General features: G+C 39.4%; 2 protein-coding genes across 6 annotated transcripts in view; both read right to left on the minus strand.

Moving 5' to 3' along the window:
* The window catches only part of LOC145434617 (testis-expressed protein 9-like), a 65,571-nt gene that overhangs the window by 41,163 nt on the left and 5,047 nt on the right, over window positions 1-19,361 (minus strand). The window lies entirely within an intron of this gene.
* Window positions 1-19,361, minus strand: part of LOC145434612 (ciliogenesis and planar polarity effector 1-like) — a 57,736-nt gene that overhangs the window by 37,161 nt on the left and 1,214 nt on the right. For all 5 annotated transcript variants that reach the window (XM_080311949.1, XM_080311951.1, XM_080311948.1 and 2 more), the window contains exons 2-7: window positions 14,056-14,181; window positions 12,844-13,037; window positions 11,335-11,495; window positions 2,939-3,103; window positions 1,263-1,448; window positions 467-728 (exon numbers count right to left, since the gene is read on the minus strand). In XM_080311949.1, the coding sequence (XP_080168075.1) occupies window positions 467-728; window positions 1,263-1,448; window positions 2,939-3,103; window positions 11,335-11,495; window positions 12,844-13,037; window positions 14,056-14,181 (1,094 nt within the window). The remainder of the gene's footprint in view (window positions 1-466; window positions 729-1,262; window positions 1,449-2,938; window positions 3,104-11,334; window positions 11,496-12,843; window positions 13,038-14,055; window positions 14,182-19,361) is intronic.

Below are 19,361 nucleotides of genomic sequence, written 5' to 3' on the forward strand. Positions count from 1 at the left end.
TTGAGTGTTGTCAGCCAACAACTGCTGCTGCCGAATGTTCTTTCTCCGTTCTTGGCAAGCTACTTAGTCAGGACAGACACTTTCTACCCGAGAATGTAGGAAAGTATCTTTTGTTGTACTACAACCAATTTTCATTATTTTTACCGTAATATGTGATGTAACTACTGGAATTCTTCAAAGGGCCTGATTTCGTTACAAGAGAGTTTTTCATGTAAAAATTTGTCAGTCTTTGAGTCAAAGAAGTTTTTTCAGGTCAAACTACTTCGTAAGGACAGACAGTTCGAACCAGCAATGAAGATAAGTAGCACAATTCTAACATTTTGTGGAAAAACACCTAATTTGCATACGTTAGGTCAAAATTAGTTTTTTTTAAGGTAACAAAATGTCAAAATTTTGATTTTCAAGTCAAAATCTTCCTGTTTTTTAGGTTAAAAAAATCGACCTACTAATAACCATAAAAGTTCACCTGTAAACCGGTGCAGTTGATAACCCTCCAAATTTTCAAAACAACATCCGCCAGACTGCTAACGATCAAGTCCGCATGGGTCACGTTGTCCGCCAGCTTCAAGACGGCCACGGAGTAACCGTCCGCGCAAAGCAGCAATTTTAATGTCGGATGCATGCTGATCGAATAATGCGGCTTGCGTTTTTTGGGCGGCAACACGGTAGACTGCAGGGACGTGTCTGTCGAGTCTTCGATGTCTGGGTACTTTGTGTCGACGGCCGGCCTGGGTATGAGAAAAGCACAATATTCAAGTACATTTTGTCTATTGTTAAGTTGAAGAAAAATAACGGGAATGAAAGAAAATAAAATCAAACCACATTGATGTACGCCAGTGGTTCTCCACCTTTTTGCCTTCGCCTATATTACAATAGCAAGGTCTTTGATATCAGCGAAGAGCTTTTCAAAAAAGTGAGTTGAACCTGACTTGAACTCGATAATGAACAGTGATCACTTTGACTTGGACTCGGTCCAGGGTTGTAACCAAGTCACAAGGTTCCGAGTCACAAGTCAATCTCACTTTTATAATTATGACTTCGAGAGTCAAGTCGAGTCATTTTCAACGTTTATCGCATTTGAAAAAATGACTAGAGTCATAACCAAGTCACAATCCAGCAGATCTTCCAATAACTATTAGTCACTACAAAACTTAAAGTTGACCGAACTTGGGCAAGATGTGAAATGCATTATAGATTCCTATTTGACCAAGGATTCGAAATTCAAAGCAGAAAATGTTATTAATTAATCTCTGCTCCCTTACCGCCTAAACCCCATGAAGCCTTCCAGCGGCAGAAAATTGCCGGGCCCGAAATTTTCAGCGGGACTCTGCGCGACAATCTTCATGACGAATCCATTGGCCGATATCAAAGACACGGCGCCCTGTCTGGTCACGCAGGCCAGGAACAGATGGTCCGCGGTCCAGCTTAGGCCAGTGATCCAGAAGCTCCTGTAACAAGGGCCGCTGGAATAAGTCTTTGAGACGGGTTTAGCAAATAAAATCAGAGATTTAGAGTTGATATATTTTACGGCAGTCATCACTTGATACTGCAGTCTGACCACTGACCATTCAGAAATAATTTTCCAGAAAGCAAATAAATATTATAATTAGAGCCTGACCAACAGGGTCGTTCAGAAATAGCTTTTTTCTTCAAATTTGAATGGCAACCTCATGAAGTTGTCTGAAAAACGATGCATTGCAAATTTGGTTCAATTTCAACCAGTAGAAAAAGTGACTGGCGTTCAAAATTTTGGATTTTAGATAATAGTTTTTCTGTTGGGCAGTTGTTGTATATTCAGATCAAAGAATTTCCCAAATACTATTTTTTAACACACAAAAGTTTGTGCTCCTGCAGCTTCTTTATCACAGGTTGGAACTGAGTCAAATTTGATGCGAGCGTTTTTTTTAGCCAAGGTAACAATTTTATAAAATAACAAGTAAGATTAGAAGAAAAGAGTTATTTTTGAACAACCCCGCTGATCAATTATAATTATCGCTTTGCCGACAACACCGAGCCAATATCACACTTTGAAATATATATCGGCATCGGCCATAAAAGGAGAAAAAATATTGGGAATTGGCGACAATTAGACTGGGTTGGTTCTCAAGTAGGATGTAGATTCATATATTTCTATTCAAGAACAAGTAAAAGTAGGCTACTAATTTTCGATCTCCAAGTAGATTAAATATTATTTTAAGGTAAGTATTTTAGGCCTAGTTTGGTGGAAGTACTTATAGGCTACTGGGGTTGTTCTAAAATAACTTTTGACATCAAATTTGAAAGGCAATTCGCTAAAATTGGTAGGGTGGCTAAACAAACGCTGTACACCAAATTTGGCTCAATTCCCAACATGTATAGGCAAAGCTATTAGATTTGGAGAATTTTAAATTTGTTAAAAGATTTATTTTTTCAAATTCGACTGTCCATCCCATGATGTTATCAAGTTGTCTGAAATAATGGTGTATGACAAATTTGGCTTAATTCTAACTAGTAGCAGTAACCTTTTTGGAGCATAACATATGGTAAATTCTATACTTATATACTTATTATAGAACTACGCACCATAAATGCTATGATTACGAATCCAAAATTTTTAGCATCAATAACTTTGCTTCTACAGATTAGAATTGAGTAAAATTTGCTACGCATATGGGGTTGACAGTAAAATTTGAATTGTTTTCAATTCTTTTTTTATTAATATGTAAAATATCTCAACACCAATAGCCATTGAGCCAAATTTGGTGTGAAGCGTATTCTTAGCCTACCTAAGAATTTCATTGAATAGCCAGTATAACTTGAAGACAAAAGTTATTTTCGAACAAGCGCAAATGTGTATACATAGTACAAACATCTGGTCCACGTCCAAAAAAGGTCACACAGCCGAGTTCTAAAACACCATTTCCCTACCAAACTGCTCAGTACTAGAATAAAGACTAACATGTCAACGGCGTTTTCAAGAATATCCGCAAAGCTGACGGTGATCAGACCGCCTGAGATCGGGTGAATCAGAAATATCTTTGTCGCGCTCGGTTTGCGTTGATTGACTGCCACGGCCAGAGTGGTTCCGTTTCGGGACCAGCACGGTATCAAAGAGTCGCGGTAGCTGTAAAAACAAACGCCAGGTTTAGATACAGATTACAGAATTCCGATTATGCATGTAAGGCTATAAAATGGCACGGTTTCTAATTGAATGGAAATCTTTAGGAACCAGCAAAAAAAAGGGCTTTTGTAAGTTATATTAGGACACTGTATGCATTATGCTGTGATACCATTGGTGATACAATTATTGAGGCAACAATTTTGCTACTTGGCTGCTACTGGTTGCTTTTGATAACCAATGACGACAGAGTTGTACAAACTACTGGATCAGAACTTGAATTAGCATTAGAAATAGAATTGCCCGCTTTCAAAATGTGTAACTAGAACTAGAACTGTAACTACTCACTTTTCAAATATCGCAACTAAAACTAGAACTAGGTACCGTGCTCACTTTTCAAATCTCGATACTAAACTAGAACTACCGTACTCGCTTTTCAAAACTTTTGACTACAACTAGAGTTATAGAACTACTCACTTTTTTGCAGGGTTGTGATGACTCGAGTTTCTGATGACTCGAGTTTCTGATGACTCGAGTTTCTGATGACTCGACTTGACTCGAGTCATTTTCACAAAATACTGAAATGACTCGACTCGACTCGAGTCAATCTGTGTATTGACTCGACTTGGACTCGAGTCATTGCGCATGACTCGAACCAAGTCATATGACTCGAGACTCAGACGGCCAAGACCGACATTTCATGGTAATTTCGAAAAACAGTTAAGTAACCACCCTATTGGGATTTGGTCGATTGGTCTGGTGCTTGAAAATGCGACCAGAAACTGTTAAAATTGAGTAAAATTGTATATTATAAATGAGAACCATTCGATATCACCAAACAGTTGTAAAAGTGGGTTTAACAAGACTTTAACTGGAAACTGAGCAGTCAACACAATGACTTGGACTCGGACTGCAGTCACAACATCATGACTTGGACTCGAACCTCTGCTCGATGACTTGGACTCGGACTTGACTCGGTGGTGAATTGAAAATGATTCGACTTGACTCGAGTCAAAACTGTAAAAGTGAGATTGACTTGTGACTCGGAGCTTAGTGACTTGGTTACAACCCTGCTTTTTTGAAATCTTGCAACTAAAACTAGAACTACCGTACTCGCTTTTCAAAACTTGCAACTAGAACTAGAATTGGAACTACCGTAATTTTCCGAATATAGTGCGCCCCCATGTATAATACGCACCCTTAAAATGGCATGTACATTCTGGGAAATTCTGTACCCATGTATAGTACGCACCGTGCATTCGAAGTACATGAATAGTTGTGTTTTAATACACGATGTTGTTCTGTTTTGCGATGTCACTGTCGAACAATCATGACATAACCATCGCTAACCATAATACAATTAACGGCATTGTCTCTAAACTAAAGTAGATAGTAACCATAGTCTGCGAGGCTGGCGACGTGATAGTTCATGCTAGCAACACACGAAATCTTGCGCACGAGGCCTATTACAATTACAGATGCGATTGCTCATGCCAAAGGTTATGTCGGGCACACCAGTCCTGTTGGAGATGCGACTGATTACGCAAGCGATTATATCTTGCGCACATGGCCTCTTGTGTATGCGATTGTTCAGACCTGCTGTTGACACGATGAATCAGCAAGGATTGCCGCGCACCCTTGTAGCAATCAGCGACCTAATTTCGATAGCGTACAAAGGCAAACTATCTCAGCAAGAGATCGCGTGCTGTGCAGCAGACAACTCTCGTTAATTGGCAACACGCTTCTCTATTTGACAGCGCGTCACACTCTATAACACGAATTACGAGCACGATGGCTAGAGGTGATGCGCGATTGGAAACAAACATGAAGAACGCTGTGATTTCAAGTTTTTGATTGAGGGAGAATTTTTCCAAGGCTTGCTGTACCCAAGTATAATACGCACCCCCCTATTTTAGGGTGAAAAATTGGTAAAATTTTGCGCATTATACATGGAAAATTACGGTGCTCACTTTTTTCAAATCTCACAACTAGAGCTAGAACTAGAACTACTCACTTTTTGAATCTCTGAACTAAAACTAGAACAACCGTACTCACTTTTCAAAACTTTTGACTACAACTAGAGCTATAGAACTACTCACTTATCAAATCTCGCAACTAGAACTAGAACTACTCACTTTTCAAAACTTGCAACTACAACTAAAGCCAGCACTACTCATTTTGCAAACCTCGCAACTAGAACTAGAATTAGAACTACCATAATTTTCCAAGTATAGTACGCCCCATGTATAATAATGACTTGTGACTCGGAGCTTAATGACTTGGTTACAACCCTGCTTTTTTGAAATCTTGCAACTAAAACTAGAGCTACCGTACTCACTTTTCAAAACTTGCAACTAGAACTAGAATTGGAACTACCGTAATTTTCCGAATATAGTGTGCCCCCGTGTAAAATACGCACCCCTAAAATAGCATGTAAATTCTGGGAAAAGGCCTGTACCCATGTATAGTACGCACCCTGCATTTCAGTACATGAATAGTTCCGATTTCGTATACGACGTCATTCTGTTTTGCTATGTCACTCTTAAATAATCATTACACAACAATCGCTAATCATTATACAATTAGCGGGATTGTCTTTAAACGATGGTAGATAGCAGCCAAAGCCTGCGAGGCGGGCGGCGCGACATCTTGAGCACGAGGAGACCTTTTACAGTTGCGATTGCTAATCATTATACAATTAACGGTATTGTCTCTAAACGATAGTAGATAGCAGCCAAAGTCTGCGAGGCCGGCGGCGAGTTAGTTTAGGCCAACGAACCGACATCTTGCGCACGATGCCTATTACAGATGTGATTGCGCCTAGGCTAACGGTTATGTCATGCGCAACAGGTCTGTTGGAGATGCGACTGATTACGCAAGCAATTATATCTTGCGCACATGGCCTCTTGTGTACCGTAAACCGGGGTAACATTGAACAATTTTCTACAATTCCGCTCTGTATCTTGGAAATGCTGGGGTGTAGGGGAGGCAAGTTTTGTGTTTTTCATGGGTCATGGAGCAAAGATGAGAATTACCTAATCCAAAATCTTCATGGTCATAAATAAGTACCTTATTTTCGTAAATTATCCGTGTCCAAAGTTACCCCTGCATGTGGGGTAACTTTGGACAATGTAGTTTTCTGTATGCCTTTACACTCTATTGTTTATGAAACCTCGTAAATAAGGCTTATTTGGCAAGAGTTGATGAGATCAGTGGCTAAAACTGAAACAAAATAGTTTGTCTGGCCTATAGCATGATTTTTACCTAATCCACCCCCCTCAAAAAAATTAGGTAGTTTATGAAGGGTAATGCTCCCTTATTCATCCCTTATCTCAATTTTTCCTCATGCCTTCACCAATTTGGACTTATAAATAACATATATATGGTGATGAGGGGTATCCCACTGGCAGTGTCAGCAACCGACAGCAAACATTAAGCTGTTACCGTGAATTATTGCCGATTTCAAATATGTTACTGTTCTTTAAAAGAATCACTTTCCCTTTACTATGTCCTCTGATGGATATATTTGTCATGATTTACGATATCCCATATTCAGCAGGCACATCTTTAGGAGTATGTGATAAGTTTTTGAAGTAGCTTACGCCCGATTACAATCTCTCAACTCATTGCCTACCCATTTTTCATATTTTGGCAAACTCTTAATTTGTTGACCGTCTCATTCCATTTTAAAAAGCCATCAGGCCGGTCATAATGACTATAGTCGACGATACACTTTGACACAGATGAAGCAGCCACTTTCCAGAGCTCTCAATATCACATTTTCCACTGTCCAAAGTTGCCCCGTTCTGATGAAATTTTACGGGGCAACTTTGGACATCACATTTTCTTGTATTGATCTAAGGGTGAGCCCACTGAGATTTTTGCCATGCATTAAGACTACTTAGAGGTATCTGCTGCCAAGTTTTGAATCTATGAATCACATGCTATCTATGTTTGGTTGTAAGAAGTTTAATGGCCATCAATTTTGATGAAATTGACCCCCTCCATTAATTTATCAATGTTCATGTCAAGTTTAACTTGTAGTGAAATGAATCCATCTTTTATTGAGACTACTTGTGGTACTCTTGCCTCATGAAAAAGAATTGGACATCCAACGGCAACCATTTTCCATCAATAACCATTTAAATCTTTTACTGCTTAGTGTCCAAAGTTACCCTTAAGTCCAAAGTTACCCCGGTTTACGGTATGTATAAATTGCATATGCGATTGTTCGGGCCTGTCGTTGACGCGATGAATTGGCGAGAATTGCCGCGCGCGAGTGTCTATTAGTGACCTAATTTCGCTCGCGTACAAACGGCAAACCAACTCAGGAGGAGATCGCGTGCTTTTGCACACGACTCTCATTAATTGGTAACACGCTTCCCACTAATTACTACGCGCGATGGCTGAAATTGATGCGCGATTGGAAACAAACATAAAGATACCGTAGGTGTGATTTCACGTTTTTTATCGAGAGAGATTTTTTTCATGGCTTGTTGTACCCATGTATAATACGCACCCCCTATTTTAGGGCAAAAAATCGTGAAAACTTTGCGGATTATACATGGAAAATTACGCTACTCACTTTTTAAATCTCATAATTAGAACTAGAATTAGAACTACTCACTTTTTCAAATCTTGCAACTACAACTAGAGCTAGATCTAGTCACATTTTAAAATGCACAACTACAATTAGAACTCAAACTACTCACTTCTCAAAATCCTCTACTAAAATTAGAACTACTCAAAATTACTAGATTTGTAGTTGGGTCAGATCATGTCAGGTGATACAGGCCATATTTCCACCATCTTGGATTGTCATGAAGATAGGCTGCCTTACAGAGCTGTGTTTTCTGATTTCAGGAAATCAAATTTCATCAAAAAAGGTCATCTTGAACCGAAGCTATGACCGTCCAAAAATTGCTATTTTTGTGATCGCTCAAGCGGAAAAAATATCAGAAATTTATACATGTAGTTTAAATTTGCTATATTTCGGTCAAATTAGGGTTGTTGAGAGTGACACTTACACACTTGTTCATTTATATCCTGCTTGATACTTTTTCGATTTCTTCGACACTTGGAGTTGCATAGTCTGACCTTTAACCTTATGATTTTGTTCATGTCTTTGAAAATCACTCACGCGTGACTTCATTTTCAATTGCAGATATCTCTTGGTGACTAGGTGATGTCATCAAGTGTAAGGTATCATTGGAAAGCTCTTGACAAGAGCTTTTTAAAACAAAAATAACATTAGTTACTTTTGAATCGTAACATACCATAAGAGCGCCATGAAGCTAGCTTGCAAATTTATTCAAAATCCTCCCCCTTTTCAACAAGAGCAGTTGAAAAAGTTGTGAAATTTTATGAAAACAACGAACATAGCAGGTTGATGCCAGGGATGAAAGACCGAGTTAGCATTAAAAAGAATGTGTATCAACAAAAACGTCTACTTTTATGTACTCTGAAAGAATTCCATACCCTGTATAAACAGCAAAACCCGGATGCAAAAAGTGGATTCACAAAATTTTGTGAATTGAGGCCGAAATGGTGTGTTAGTGCAGGATCATCTGGAACACGTGCCGTATGTGTCTGTACCATACATCAAAATGTTGTTCTTTTGCTGCATGCTGCCCGCATTGAAAAAACTTATAAAGATTTGCTTCAATTGGCAGTCTGCAATATTGAAAATAGAGACTGCATGCTACAGCGTTGCCCAAACTGTCCCGGATTTCAACCCGTTCAGGAATTGCTTGACTCAAAATTTGAGGATGTGGATGAACTTATTTCGTTCAAACAGTGGGTGTCAGTTGACCGAACTGATCTGATAACTCAAACCTTAACCATAACTGATTTTATTCAGTTGATATTAAAAAAGCTTGCAGATTTAGCACCACATCATCACATTTCGCATTCACAGTCTTTATATTTGAAAAAACGAAAACAAGATATGGATCAGCAAACAGCTCTTGTATTAATGGATTTTGCGGACAATTATTCTTTCCACATTCAAAATGAAGCGCAAGGGTATCATTGGACTCACCAATGCTGCACTGTGCACCCGGTAGTTTGCTACTACAAGTCTGCAAGCAACGATATTTTGCATTTAAATCTATGCTTTTTATCGGAAGAGTTGTTGCACGATGCAGTAATGGTGTATCTGATTCAGCAAAAGACAATTGAAGTTCTCAAAAGTACAATTCACAACTTGGACAATGTGGAATATTTTGGCGATGGTCAATTTGTGCAAGCACAAAGCTGACTTCGAAGTGGATGCTGCGTGGTCCTTTTTTGCCACGAGCCATGGTAAATCGCCATGTGATGGCATTGGTGGCACTGTAAAACGAGCTACAGCAATGGAAAGTCTGAGACGCCCACTGAATGGTCAACTTTTGAACGTGGAAGAAATGATGTCCTATTGCGTGAAAAATCTCCACAAAATAAAATTTATCAATTTGCTCAAAGACGAATTGGATGCTACGAGAGCTTTTTTGGAATGGCGATTTCGGCTCGCTACCACAGTCAAAGGTACTCGGGCATTCCATTATTTTAGGCCATTGTCATCAACCAAACTGGGAGCAAAACGTGTCAGTCAAGACAAACACTATTTATTGGCCGTTGAATTAGATGAAGACTCAAACCAAGAAAATGTACTTCAAATTGAAATTATCAAAAACAAATTTGTATGCTGCGTTTATGATGAAAACTGGTACATTGGCATGGTCACAGAAATTGACAAGGCAAACGACGATGCCTTAGTTGAATTCATGCACCCAAAAGGCCCATCAGAGTTTTTTCACTGGCCTCAAAATAAAGATTCTTGTTGGACACCGTTCCAGCACATTTTGTGCACAGTTGACGTTCCTTGTTTATTTAATAATCGGGGACAATACCAACTGACAAAGGAATCAGCACTGAAAGTCATACAAGTTTGGAAGAAATATCATCAAAGATAAATAGATATCTGATATGAGCAAATAGTTATTATCTAATAGTATGAAAACTAATGAACCCGCAGGACCTTATATTGATTTTGATTGTCATTGTTCCTTTCATTGTTTAATGTTTAGTGCTGATCGTTGCCCGAATGTATTGTGTAGAGTACATAAAACATCGCATCTTATCCTGTCAGTTGTGAATTCTGAAGTGTTGTGGAAGTATTGTGTGTCACCTCAAACTGTGTAGCAAAATTTTCTCAAATTTTCAAAAATATCTCAAATTATTGTCAGCATAATTTATGTCAGCAATTATCTGTCTGAGTTATACTGACTACCTTATGTATAAAACACTTGGCACGGTACTGTATATAGAATAAAGGTGGAATGAGTTGCTTTACAGAGTTTGCTCTTGTTGAAAAGGGGAGGATTTTGAATAAATTTGCAAGCTAGCGTCATGGCGCTCTTATGGTATGTTACGATTTAAAAGTAACTAATGTTATTTTTGTTTTTAAAAGCTCTTGTCAAGAGCTTTCCAATGATACCTTACACTTGATGACATCACCTGGTCACCAAGAAATATTTGCAATCGAAAATGAAGTCACGCATGAATGATTTTCAAATACATTACCAAAAAAGCGAGGTTAAAGGTCAGAATATGCAACCCCAGGTGTCAAAGAAGACGAAAAAGTGTCAAGCAGGACATGAATGAACAAATGTGAAAGTGTTACCTTCAACAACCCTAATTTGAACGAATTGTAGCAAATTCAAATTACATGTATAAATTTCTGACATTTTTTCCGCTTGAGTGATCACAAAAACAGCAATTTTTAAACGGCCATATCTTCGGTTCTACTCATCCGATTTCGATGGGATTTGTTTTTTTGAAAGCAGAAGTAAAAGTTTTCTAACCATGCCAATTTTAATGACAATCTGAGATGGTGGAGGTACATTTTGAAATTTTTCTGGATCACCTGACATGATCTGACCCAGTTGGTACACGTCTGCCTGACGAGTGTCAGTTTGAAAATATTCTGGTCTATTTCAATATGAATATATTATTCAACTGTGTATCGAAGTTCTGTATCTCCAAGACTCTGCTACGATAACAACCCTAACTATAACGTGGCTGATGTTGTTACTCAAGCTCCAGTAGAACACCATAAACTTCTACTCCATGAAAAGCAGAAGCAAAAACTACCTTAGTTTTGCATCAAAATCAGTTCGCATCTTCCATGCGGCGGCGTGCAATAGGATATGAAGAAATGAAATTTGCATTACATAAAATAATATCGATCTCCTCACCTGACATGCACCAATGGTGGTCGGAAATCAGTCAGCGGATATTTGTGGAAGGCGTAATTTTGCGCCGATTCATTTTCTTCGTACTTGAGGAAGAGCACGGCCACAGACACGTGATTGCCGGAAAAAGACGCAAAAGCGCTACGGCACTGTTTTCCGATGACCTTGAAAAGTACGGTAAGTGTTATATTGTATTTAAAGCGTTCTAAGTTTCGACTCGAGTCAAGTCGAGTCATTTTCAACTCGCTCAGAGTCTGAGTCCAGGTGGGTGAGTAAATGGTCGAGTGCGAGTCCTAGTGTTAAGACTCGCGACTCAGTCCAAGTCATGTTAAACTCATTCTCTATGACTCTGCTTGGATGAACGAATCCCTTGTATTCATAATATACCGTACTAGTCATGTCGATACCATTGATCTTGAGACTCGAGTCTGAGTCCAAGTCGTAGTGTTTACAGTTTGGTTTCGAGTCCAAATCAACTAGAATTAGGACCGAAACAGCATTTCGCCCCCTCAAATGGCCGTCTTGGGTCTCCAGAGGGTGATCAATGAAACTTCTGGCGGGTTAAGTCCCCCAGACCCCCCAATTTACGACCGGACTTTTCACAAAAACTGAAAGACACGTTTTGATGCGATATGGATTCGCTTTGTATTTGCTGTCAAGTTGCGCCCAACGTGAAAATTTAGGGCACGTAATTTATTACTTTATTTTATGTTATTAATTCGTGACCTACCGCTTGCCATATTGCCTAAACTCACAAGTTATTGGAATCCCCCAAACTAAATGAAAAACTTTCGTGAGACGCCTCCAGAAATTGTCATTTTTGCACGGGGGTATCATTTTCCTCGGTGGATGCGCCAGTGGTATTTGTATTGTGGGACTTAGATTGAGAAGACAGGACTATCCATCGCGTTTATCCAGCGCGGCTATGGACAATGGACAAATACACAAAGTTTCAGCCAAGGTAGCACTTCTTGGTGTGTCGCGGCGCGGTATTGGCCGGCACCGACATGCCTATTTCTATAGCCGAAACCATGCAACTGGTATATTATGACAAGAACAGCAAATGACATCATGACGTCTAATTTCAAAATAAAAAAACTTCTCTCATGAAGCCTTTTCATAGCAATCGCTATATTGTCTTCCAATGATAAGTTTTAGGAAGCAAAATAGATGTAATCGTGAGTGATCGTGATTACTTTTCCAAAATAATCGTAATCGTAATCGACTATTTGCTGATTCTGCTGTCATCGTAATCGTAATCGCATGGTTCAGAAGTAATCGTAATCGCAATCGATTACATTCATGAAGTAATCATCCCATGTCTGATTAGACACAGGACTTGGACCAGGTCAAATAGAATGTCTCGAGTCAAACGACTATATCGAGTCATGCACAACGACTCACGAATAAGTAAAGACAATACCCAAAGTGACTCAAGTTGAGCGGATCCGTTCCCAATTTGTAAGACAAGTCCTACTTTTTATGACAACGATGTAACAGTAGCCTACATACCTCGTCGTTATAAAACACAGAGTCTACCGCGACCCCTTTTGACATGAGAATGGCCGATGCGGAACCCACGCTGATATTTGTCCAGCCGCTGTTCTCGTGCCCGATGCTTCTCCAAAGGCGAATTCCGTGCCAATGAGAAAACAGAAGTATCGTCGAGCCATCGTCGCTGACGAATAACTTCACCTTTCGAAGGGCTGTGATGATATTGATATTGGTTTCAGAGACACAATCACCTCATAACATGCACACTTGTCTTGGCAACAACTGTCAGAAGATAATAACGGGTTTGAATTCCAGTGCCATGATATAGCAGGGAGGGTGGGAGCATTAAAGTATATTCAAGTTCAAGGAGCTGTCATGTTCATAAACTGTCAAAGAAAATGGTTGTCGGCTGTTGTTTGAAAGCTATGTTTTAATTTCCGGTTTAAAATCGATTGAAGACATAACCTACTTATAACAGAATATTATTATAATTCATTTCCAAATTAGTGGCCTATATTCAATTCCCAGAGTCTTGTGGAATAATTGACTACGCTGTCAAAATTATACTTGAAGCAATCCTCCTGTTTCTGGTTTCCGTTCCGAAAAAAAAAGGAAATTCCTAAAAGGCCTATGTATATAACACTATCTATCTATCTAGGTATCTATGTTTAGCAGTGGTTTTCAGCCTGTGGGCCGCGACACACACAGGGTTTGTTTCCTTTTTTTCTGTGGTCGCGAAGACGCCGTTTACTTGCCTTTTAACAGTTTTTTGGCTATAACTAGTTTTGGGATCACAATAAAGAAAACTTTTTTCTTAGGACTTATATAAACATGATGTTTCTGCAGCTTTTGAGCTATTTTATCATGACTCTACGGCCAGCGGTTCCTGAGATATGCAATTTTACCCCCTTGCGCGCAGAAATTGGGGATTGCCGGCTGGAAAGTGGGGGCAACACCCTGAATTCAATTTTTACTTAGGTTTCTGGTCATTTGTCGGGATTTAATAACCACGTTTTTCCAATTTAACAAAAAAAGTCATTTTAACTGCACCCCGGTGAGTAGGTTTGGGCAAAGACGTTGGTATTTTTTTCTTTAGTGATCAGCTTACCGAATGTATATCGGTAGGAGGGTCTCAGCATCATTTCATATCGGGAATCTATGTCTATCTAATTTATATAGCGTACCGTAGACTACATACTGTAATTTAACTCTCAGTAATAACGTACATACCTTGCCCCTGCGATTGCCCGGAACTCGCATTAAAATCGGGACACGGACCGAGATTGGTGACGGCCCTCGTGTTTTTTCTCCATCGGAATAAATTCCCGTCTTGCCGAAGTCCGACAATGTATGCTCCTGTAAGAAACAGTAGCATGTAGCTTCTGGGTAGCAAAATTGGTAGCCACGAAACTGTGAACTTAAGAATGTGATATTAAAGTTGCAGGTTGTATGAAAATAATAATATCACTATCAAATATTAACATGGAATGGCTACGGACAATTTTTCTGCCTCGTTCCGCTTCGCTGACGCTGGAATCTGGATTGTTTCGCGGCAGTACCTGTAGGATTTCTAGTAATCCGAAAGCTATTGTCCTGGAAGTTACTCAAACTGGTCATTAGGGTGGAGTGAAAAATGAAAATTTTTGAATTTCAAAAAAGGGTCTTGATATGTGGTGCCAAATAGTAAACAAATAAATTCTATCATAATTTTGGGTTCGTACACCCTCTAGTGGTCGTGCAATTTCACCGAACGAGCCAAAAACAGCTAATTTCACCATATCTTGGTCATCACTTACACTAGAAAGTCAGTTTTGGGTTTAAAAGATGCAGAAGCAACATGTTTCTATCTCACTTCCATAGAACTTACTCTTAAAAATCAATAGAAAAAAAGTTACAAGCAAATTTCTGATTTTATAGGTAAAAATAAGCACTGAAGCAGTGGGTAGGATGTCAAAAGCGTGTAGTGATTGATCTTATGACTGAGCAACCTACCCTATCAATTAGAACTACTTTCCAAAACTTCCTCAAACAAATGAAACCCCCTTCAAGCATAAATAGGGCTCGGGCATCGAATAGAGACTGCTAAAGCTGTATTTGAAACAGCGTCTATTGGTAGTGCGGCATCACGATATCGGTAAGTTTATAGCAACGGCCCTCATGAGATTTCTTACCAAAATGCTGTCGTAGGGTTTGTAATATATTTGTCACAAAGCTCCTGAATGAAAGCGCAAAAACTGAAAATACACATTCAAAACACACACATCAATTCTATACTGGAAGCAGAAAATTTTTGTAGCGGTATCACATGAGTATCAGTGTGCAGAAACATTAAAATCATGTTTAGTATTGAAAGATTTCATCTGCTTTCAAGACTTCAGTTTTTGTCTGATGAGACCATCTCTACGTTTAAATCCTGAAACATTGAGCAGATGCTTATGTCACCACTGTCACATGTCTTTTCACTTCCTGGTTGTGGCAAGGATGACTGAGCCTTAATGGTGATGATCATAGGTTTCCCAGCTCGTGATCAGACAAGGTCTTGATTGCGATGCAGGCGGTTGTTCAATATTTTTGAGGTTTAAGTTGACAATATGGTGAAAAGATTAAGCCTTGATGTTGATAACTGGAAGTTGGAAGAATCTGATGCTGGCGTCAATGTTGCTGCTTTAGGGTTTGGTTTCATTTATATATCCTCCTTCAAAGTCGTCAATTGGAACCAGATCTGCAATATTTATAGGCTGGGCCCGTCGTTCATTCAATATGGTTGACTCTCGCATCTCAAATTTCAAAGTACTATGTGGGACAGAGTCGTCCATCGAGAAATATGAGCTGTCTTGCTCAATTCTGCATGGAGGTCTATTTTCCATCATGGTTTTAAATAAAAATGCACAATTCCATTGTAGATGGTGCTGAAAATTTCCACAATATAGTTTCCCGCGTCACAAAGCTGACTGATACCCGAATTCACTCCCTTGCACTATCTTTGCTACGAATAAATCCTCATTTTGAACATCCAGAAAATATTTTGCTGGGAATGCTTTGGTGACGAGGAGGGAAACGTCCAAAGATTTACAGTCAACAAGATTACAGCTATGCGCAGAACAACCACACCATACCAAATTCCAATTATGAATTCGAAGGAAGATATAGAAATGGCACCAAACCTAAAAACAGCGACATTGAGCATCAGTTTCTTGCAAATTCCAGTTATCAACATCAAGGCTTAATCTTTCCACCAAATTGTCAACTTACACCACAAAGATATTGAACAGCCGCCTGCAATCAAGACCTTGTCAGATGTCGAGGTGGAAAACCTAAGATCATCACCATTAAGGCTCAGTCATCCTTGCCACAACCAGGCAGTGGAAAGACATGTGACAGTGGTTACTGAAGCATCTACCCATGTTTCAGGATCTAAACGTAGAGATAGCCTCATCAGACGAAAACTGAAGTCTTGAAAGCAGATGAAATCTTTCAATACTAAACATGATTTTAATGTTTGTGCACACTGATACTCATGTGATACCACTACAAAAATTTTCTGTTTTCAGTATAGAATCGATGTTTGTGTTTTGAATGTGTATTTTCAATTTTTGTGCTTTCATTCAGGAGCTTTGTGACAAATATGATACAAACCCTACGACAGCATTTTGGTAAGAAATCTCATGAGGGCCGTTGTTATAAACTTACCGATATCGCGACGCCGCACTACCAATGGACGCTGTTTTAAATACAGTTTAAGCAGTCTCTATTCGATGCCCGAGCCGTATTTATGCTTGGAGGGGGTTTCATTTGTTTGAGCAAGTTTTGAAAAGTGGGTCTAATTGATAGGGTATGTTGCTTAGTCATAAGATCAATCAATACACGCTTTTGACATCCTACCCACTGCTTCAGGGCTTAATTTTACCTATAAAATCAGAAATTTGCTTGTAACTTTTTTCTGGTTCATTTTTAAGAGTAACTTCTATGGAAGAGAGATAGAAACATATTGCTTCTGCATCTTTTAAGCCCAAAACTGACTTTCTAGTGCAAGTGATGATCAAGATATGGCGAAATTAGCTGTTTTTGGCTCGTTCGGTGAAATTGCACGACCACTAGAGGGTGTACGAACCCCAAATTATGATAGAATTTATTTGTTTACTATTTGGCACCACATATCAAGACCCTTTTTTGAAATTCAAAAATTTTCATTTTTCACTCCACCCTACTGGTCATGATCAAAAGCTACCGTCGCATTTATTCCGAAAATATCAATTAAAAAATGATCACGAAACTGGAACCACCCGAATTCGCCCTCAAAGTGTGAAATATTGGCATTGTCGGAACGATCAGAGAGCCGTCCGTTTTGTGGCCGTCCCGTTGTTCCGAACGATGCAGATTTCAGATGTTGCAGGTGATTTTTCTGCAGTATCCGAATCCCTGATCCGATTTCAATTCATATTTTAGAGAGCAGTGCGACGGCACCTTTCGCTCAAGACCAGTTTCACTAAATTCCGCACTCTGGACGATAGATTGTGGATTGTCAGAAATCCTACAGTTAATGCCGCGAAACTATCCAAATTCTAGCGTCAACGAAGCGGAACGAAGCATTGCTTTTCCCTGTTTACATTAGATAATATCACACAAGCAGATTGAGATTGAGAGAGAATCAGAGATGGTGCAAGTCGTCAGAGTTTGAACTAAGTAGCAGCAGAAGCAACAGCACAAATTTCGATTCGTAAGTTGATGTTGCACTTTAACAATGAAATTGAATACCTAGTATATTCATATTGCAATGAGCCCGAATATTTTACCATCGTCAGCTAGTAGAAAATTGGAGAGAACATTGAAACTTGGACGGTATGTTGTATTGCATCGTATTCCAATTCTCTACTAGTTGACGCTGACGATTACCCCTGACGAGTGTCAGCCGAGAATATTCCACTATATTTCAATATGAATATACGATTCAATTGTTTATCGAAGTTATTTGAAGTTTAATATCCTCTTTGTCAACAAAGTAGGCCTACATCTCATACACGAGCAGTCGAGCACCTTTAGTTAAATTCTCCCCAATCGCACTTACAAAATATAACACCAAGTGGAAGATTAGACTCCAGCAAAATCATGATAATAAATCTGTTGAAAATCGTGGTACCCAAGTCGAGTGACCATAAGTTAGCTGTTCACGTTTACCAATGAAGTGAGTGTCACACGCAGGTGGTCAGCAACGAAGCAGGCTTCTTCTACTTTTTTAACAGTACCCCTACTAACGTAGAGTTTGCCTATATATGCTGCTTAGTAAACTGGTAACTGGTATGTTATCAGACTATGATTTCTACTTATGCCATACAATTTTTCTGGGAAAACTTCTTAGCCTACATTTTGGATTTGGTACAATACAGTTTCGGGATAAATGCTTGCATATGTTTCAGAGTGTCATGACAATGAGGTCAAAGAGGCCATAAATCACAGTAACTGAAGTTATTTTCATAAATTGCACCTGTTCAAGTGTTATGTCATCAGTCAATTTGTGCGAGTCGCGGAGATTCAACTTGCAACATCCAAAATCACCAACCTCTGATTAACGAAACGGCTGATAACTTTGGGAACCATCGATCAAAACTTCTTTTTGGAACTAGGTAGGCCTACTTACTTGAGATCAAAAAGTTCTACTTCTACACAAACAAGTTGTGACAGAATGACCTTGATAAAGCCACTTCTACTCGCAATTGAGTTGAAATTTACAGACTCACTTCTGGCTTGTGCTTACCTGAGAGCACTCATTTTTTATTAGATAACCAGCAACAAACACAGTCACCTGACCAAACTTGGACAACTACAGTGAATACCGTAATTTTCCATGTCTAATGCGCAAAATTTTACCGATTTTTTGCCCTAAAATAGGGGGGTGCGTATTATAGGCCTACATGGGTACAGCAAGCCTTGAAAAAAATCTCCCTCGACCAAAAACTTGAAATCACACCTTTCTTCATGTTTGTTCCCAATCGCGCATCACCTCTAGCCATCGTGCCCCGTAATTCGTATTATAGAGTGTAACACACTGCCAAATACAGAAGCGTGTTACCAATTAACGAAAAGCATGTTGCCAATTATCGAGAGTCGTCTGCACAGCACGCGATCTCCTGCTGAGTTAGTTTGCTGTTTGTACGCGAGCGAAATTAGGTCGCTGATTGCTACAAGCGTGCGCTGCAATCCTTGCTCATTCATCGCGTAAATGACATGCTTTAACAATCACATACACAAGAGGCCATGTGCGTAAGCTATAATCGCTTGCGTAATCAGTCGGTACAACCGACATAACCGTTGGCCTGAGCAATCGCATTTGTAATTGTAATAGGCCTCGTGCGCAAGATGCCGTGTTTCGCTAGCCTGAACTATCGTGACGCCGGCCTCGCAGGCTTTGGCTACTATCTACTTTCGTTTAGAGACAATGCCGTTCATTGTATTATGATTAGCGGTGGTTATGTCACGATTGTTCGACAGTGACATCACAAAACAGAACAACATCGTGTACTGAAACACAACTATGCATG

This window comes from Botryllus schlosseri, chromosome 2 (genome assembly GCF_051294905.1).
Source record: "Botryllus schlosseri isolate E-star chromosome 2, Bs_hap1, whole genome shotgun sequence".
Classification (NCBI taxonomy): Eukaryota; Metazoa; Chordata; class Ascidiacea; order Stolidobranchia; family Styelidae; genus Botryllus; species Botryllus schlosseri.